At 41.1% G+C, this 6,000-nt stretch overlaps 1 protein-coding gene across 4 annotated transcripts in view; it reads left to right on the forward strand.

Moving 5' to 3' along the window:
- The window catches only part of epg5 (ectopic P-granules autophagy protein 5 homolog (C. elegans)), a 47,401-nt gene extending 43,457 nt beyond the window's left edge, over positions 1-3,944 (forward strand). For all 4 annotated transcript variants that reach the window (XM_061906402.1, XM_061906400.1, XM_061906401.1 and 1 more), the window contains 2 exons: positions 1,641-1,755; positions 1,821-3,944. In XM_061906402.1, the coding sequence (XP_061762386.1) occupies positions 1,641-1,755; positions 1,821-2,003 (298 nt within the window). In that variant the 3' untranslated portion in view covers positions 2,004-3,944. The remainder of the gene's footprint in view (positions 1-1,640; positions 1,756-1,820) is intronic.
- The last annotated feature ends 2,056 nt before the right edge of the window (positions 3,945-6,000 follow it).

Genomic DNA, 6,000 nt, shown 5'->3' on the forward strand with positions numbered 1-6,000 from the left:
GAGACAGGTCTGGACTGCAGGCGGGCCAGGAAAGTATTCGCACTCTTTTTTTACGAAGCCACGCTGTTGTAACACGTGCTGAATGTGGCTTGGCATTGTCTTGCTGAAATAAGCAGGGGCGTCCATGAAAAAGACGGCGCTTAGACGGCAGCATATGTTGTTCCAAAACCTGTATGTACCTTTCAGCATTAATGGTCCAATCACAGATGCGTAAGTCACCCATGCCTTGGGCACTAATGCACCCCCATACCATCACAGATGCTGGCTTTTCAACTTTGCGTCGATACCAGTCTGGATGGTTCGCTTCACCTTTGGTCCGGTTGACACGATGTCGAATATTTCCAAAAACAATTTGAAATGTGGACTCGTCAGACTACAGAGCACTTTTCCACTTTGCATCAGTCCATCTTAGATGATCACGGGCCCAGAGAAGCCGGCGGCGTATCTGGATGTTGTTGATAAAAGGCTTTCGCTTTGCATAGTAGAGCTTTAACTTGCACTTACAGATGTAGCTACAAACTGTATTTAGTGACAGTGGTTTTCTGAAGTGTTCCTGAGCCCATGTGGTGATATCCTTTAGAGATTGATATCGGTTTTTGATACATTGCCGTCTGAGGTATCCAAGGTCACGGTCATTCAATGTTGGTCTCCGGCCATACTGCTTACGGGGAGTGATTTTTCCAGATTCCCTGAACCTTTTGATGACATTATGGACCGTAGATGTTAAAATCCCTAAATTTATTGCAATTGCACTTTGAGAAACGTTCTTAAACTGTTTTACTATTTGCTCACGTAGTTGTGGACAAAGGGGTGTACCTCGCCCCATCCTTTCTTGTGAAAGACTGAGCATTTTTTGGGAAGCGGTTTTTATACCCAATCATGGCACCCACCTGTTCCCAATTTGCCTGCACACCTATGGGATGTTCCAAATAAGTGTTTGATGAGCATTCCTTATTTTTATCAGTATGTACTTCCACCTTTCCCAACTTCTTTGTCACGTGTTGCTGGTATCAAATTCTAAAGTTAATGATTATTTGAAAAAAAAAAATTTTTTATCAGTTTGAACATCAAATATGTTGTCTTTGTAGCATATTTAACTGAATATGGGTTGAAAATGATTTGCAAATAATCGTATTCCGTTTATATTTACATCTAACACAATTTCCCAACTCATATGGAAACGGGGTTTGTACATCACAAATTATATGGTTTAGTAAGTATGAATTGTTTTAGTTATATTATAAAACTTAGAAACATTGCTTGGAGTTATAAATGAAGGATCCTTTCAAACAAACGATTGACAAATTGTAGACAAAATGGGGCATTTTTCTAGAACAGGAAGTACATTTTCAAACCGCGGCACCTGCAGTGAGCTACCTCATCCAACAGATGGCACCATAGCACAAACATTAACACACATTTTCAGTGTCTCTGTCAGTGTTTAACTATTTGTTGAATACAAAACAAGATGGCCATTTGCAAAGAAAAATCCATAAATTAGCCAGAACATTTAATGAGCTGCAGGGTTCAAAGCGTGAGAATAAAATAACGGCTTATAGTCCAAAAATGTTGGTAGTATTGCATATTAGAGCATTATGAGGCTCTGTTAATGCAGCTGTCAAAATGTACTGTGTGTCTAGATTCAGAGTGGTGGTTCGCAGCCTGGCAGCCTTCCTCTCCGTACAGATACCATCAGAAAGTGAACTCCGACTGCAGCCAACAACTGACCTGCAACTCTCTGCCAAAACACAGCAAGTATGCACTTAAACTTTTATCATGTAAAACTTTCTTCTTCGAATAACCTTCTTTATTTTGTGCAGACACTGGGAATGCTGGAAGCAATGCTCAGCAATAAGCAATACACGGGATTGGAGGATTCTGTGAAAAAAGCTCTTCAGTTCATCCGTTACCCAGGGCACTGCCTTAAAGATGGACTTCGACTCCTGGCTCTGCTCGCCAACCTGCTTTACCCAGACCTCAGATACCTGCACATTATACATTGACCCTACCCTGGAAAACAAGAATGGAGCAAAATATTATTTCAAGCTGAGGCTACTATTGAGAGGCCTTTTGTTGTCACAATTTGGAAACCAAGTCCCTTGTTCGAGTCTGCTTTTGCACTTTTCCTCCTCTTTTCATCCAGTCTTTTTACCCTTTTTATTGACGTCCCTGATCATCCATTGTATATTTATTTCAGAGGCTGATCTCTGTTCTGTGTGTGGACAGAAAAATAAGAAGATGGCTACACAGATTAGTTGAAGGTAATAATGGGACATATCTAATCATTAGCTTTTGTAGAACAAGGCGCAGAACAAAGGTGGAAGGAGTAAGATGTGATTGAGCGTCATTACTTCTCACACACAAAACATGGCTGCCTCTGAAGTGATCATGTATCATGTTCACAAATCGCCAAAAGTGCTTTCTAAGGAGTGTTAAGGCCTCACTGAAAGGAAAAAAAAGTTGAGAACATTAATATTATGGAAAAAAATGAATTTTAGAGCAATATATAGTGTAAATGTGCACCTTTGCTCAGATAAGTTGTCAAGTTTGACAGACGGTGAGCAGTCACTCCAGGAATTTGCGATGTCGCGATCACACTATTTCAACAAATCCTCGCAAAAACGTCGTCCAATGCCTGCAAATTCCCTGCATATTTTAGTGAATTGACATAATTTTTGACCAGTTTAATTTATTTCTGACTGGCGCTGAAACAAGCACTTCAACTGTATTTCTTGTGTAGACAAAGCAGGGACAGCAACATGTACCAAGGTATCCACTCTTCATTGGTAAAGGGCATAATTGTCCTCACATTCCTACATCCAAACTTTGAGAAATGTAGTACATAAGCATCCTGACATCTGAGTGTATTTGTATATGTATTTAACCTTTATCCTGGGTATTAACAGGTTCTCATTTTCAATGCGGACATTGTAAAGACGCAGCATTTACAAGTCAGACATATTGAAGTGTGATGATAATCCCTCATTTACCAACAACAATCACTGCTATAGATATTACTGTTATCAGTTATAACTATTTAAAACAGTGCAATAATTTGACAATGAGCTGTGAGTGTGTCCTTTTACTGCCATCTAGTGTCTACTTGGTGGTATACAATGAGTAAAACATCAATTCAGTATTGGTTTAACAATTTTACAGGTCAAGTTTGCCAGGAACACTTAATAATACCAATTTCCTGAAAACACAAGTTGACTTAATGTTATTGTTAAAAAAAAAAAAAAAGCCTCAGAAAATTGAGACTTTTGCCGCAAAAAAGCTGCTGCGAATTCCGGCATTTCCGGACAAAATCAAAGATTCCTGGAAGCGCTGAATTATATACCATCCTTAATGTCATGCTTTTGTGCAAACATTTGTGTCTGTACCTGATATTGAAACTTTGGGATACGTTAGCATATTGAATTCATATTAGCTGATGACAAGATGGTTAGACATCCACAGGTAGATGGTTTTAGTTACACTTGAGTTAAATTTGACATTCATCAGTCAAAGTAAACATTTCCTAGAAAATGTGACTTGATTTTTTTTCCCCCCCACTGTGGCCTTTATATTCCCTCATAACTGCCCCTTATTTCGTTTGCCAAATAAATGTGTTGTTTTTGTATATTCAACCAGGACCATTGTAGTCTGAGTCTGGTGGAACATTTTTGCTGTGTGGCACTCCTTCTTCCTGGGTACCACACACACACACACACACACACATTCATACACGTGGTGTTATATCATAGTCTTCTATTCAAATTATAATTTGTTCCACAATTCAAGTTCCTGTGTCATGCAGTGGTTGTAATTGTCCAAGTTATTTCTACGTATGAGTCAGTGTTCAGAAGGGTAAAGAGAACTGAACGTCTCACGGATGCCGTTTGTTACAATGCTGTGTATCGAAAAAAGCCTCTGCAAATAAAAGGATCCATTTGTATTCTCCAGGGGGTGTCCAAGCTGCAGTAAAACTTTTGGTGTGTATCCTCGTCTGACACCACGTTGGTCTCCATGGTTACACGAGTGGTAAATGGGATGGAGGAGGTAGAACGGTTTGTTCTGAAGCTCGGGGAAAGGGAAATGAGGGGGTGCACAGACTCCACGTTTCTCCTGTGGTGATTTTGTGTAAAGCTTCTGTCTGGCGCTCTCCTCGACCTTCTGTTCGCTCGTATCCTGTCTCAGCTGGTGAACATTATACGCTGAAGCACGGCCAATTTATGTAACTCTGCCATACACACACAAAAAATAGGCAGATTACCCCTGCCAGACACATCACTGTTTGGCAGATCCCTGTGTCACCATGGTAACCCAGCATCAGGTCAGGAATTGTTGGTCCTAGAGTCTCGTTGCCCACAAACAAAAAAATGTCCAGTCCAGAATCAAATACTGCGTTCTTTTTGTACTATACACAACTTCCCATTGCCACTTTTGTAATACATCCATTAAAATACTTTACAAAAGTGTCATTTCTGAATCTTTTTACAATCACAAGATTTAAAACTACATATTGACTTGGTGTTGTTTGTACAGCATGAATATCGTCACCTAAATTGCTTAGGACATCGCTCTGTTTACACAGTCACCTTTAGGGGACCGCTGACAGTATGGGGACAAAAAAACAGGTTCCCTTAAGGGAAACCGTTTTAAATAATAGTCGGATCCATTCTGAAGATGCCTGAGTGATTTTTAAGCTTTGGCCCATAAAACATGTTTACTGGTTAGTTTGAGTGTGAGACATATGCACAGCAGCCCTCTCATCGGGCTGTAGCTGGTACATTTAAGTGGTGAAACTTCCTATAAGAGGACAGCTGTACTGCTGTATTCTGAGGATCATGTCATATTTAATTTGAACTTTTTTTTTTAAATGGTCCTCAGCAGCCACGTCTAAATATGTGTGAATTATGCAAAATTCTTTAAATTTGGTCCCAATAGACCAAATTTAAATTTAGTCCATGGGGCAGCACAGTGGCAGCAGGGTTAGTGTGTCTGCCTCACAATACGAAGATCCTGAGTAGTCAGGGTTCAATCCCGGGCTTGGGATCTTTCTGTGTGGAGTTTGCATGTTCTCCCCGTGACTGCGTGGGTTCCCTCCGGGTACTCCAGCTTCCTCCCACTTCCAAAAACATGCACCTGGGGATAGGTTGATTGGCAACACTAAATTGGCCCTAGTGTGTGAATGTTGTCTGTCTATCTGTGTTGGCCCTGCGATGAGGTGGCGACTTGTCCATGGTGTACGCCGCCTTCTGCCCGATTGTAGGTGAGATGGCCACCAGCGTCCACCGCGACCCCAAAGGGAATAAGTGGTGGAAAATGGATGGATGGATAAAAAATTGTGCATTGCTTCCCATAGATCGTTAGAGGTATAAATGACTTTAATGCGGACACAGTGCGCAGAAAACAAAGCGGGAGAACCATTTTGCACGCTTAGACTGCTGTGGTACGTTTTCATCAAGTGATTGTTCGTCGACCAGCACCTCGTCATCTTTTGCCACATCTGGACAAAAGCTACAGTATTTTATATGCACGCAAAAGCATCAGAATCTGGGAGGTTTGTAACCTCAGTAGGGTGTTGGTAAACAAGATTGTGTTGTTATGCACTGTGTTGTGTCTCACAGGCTGGGTAAATCGTAATGTGACACCTTTAGTAAAAATGGTTAGTGAAATGCATCTTATGAATACCACTGCGGCCTCCATTTTTAATTGAATCATAAATTATGTGTTTTGGGTGATGCACTGTAGCTGGAGTTAGTTGCTGTTCTTTTCTTTTTTTTGCTGTCAGATGCACGTCAATTTTCATGAGGTCCCGCGGGCCTGGAGTTTGACACAGGTTAAGTTCAAGTTAAAGTACCAATGATTGTCACACACACATTAGGTGTGGTGAAATTTGTCCTCTGCATTTGACCCATCTCCTTGTTCACTCCCTGGGAGTTGAGGGGAGCAGTGGGCAGCAGCGGTGCCACGCCCGGGAATCATTTTTTGTGAATTAACCCCCAACGCCAACCC

This window comes from Nerophis ophidion, linkage group LG07, assembly GCF_033978795.1.
Source record: "Nerophis ophidion isolate RoL-2023_Sa linkage group LG07, RoL_Noph_v1.0, whole genome shotgun sequence".
Taxonomy (NCBI): Eukaryota; Metazoa; Chordata; class Actinopteri; order Syngnathiformes; family Syngnathidae; genus Nerophis; species Nerophis ophidion.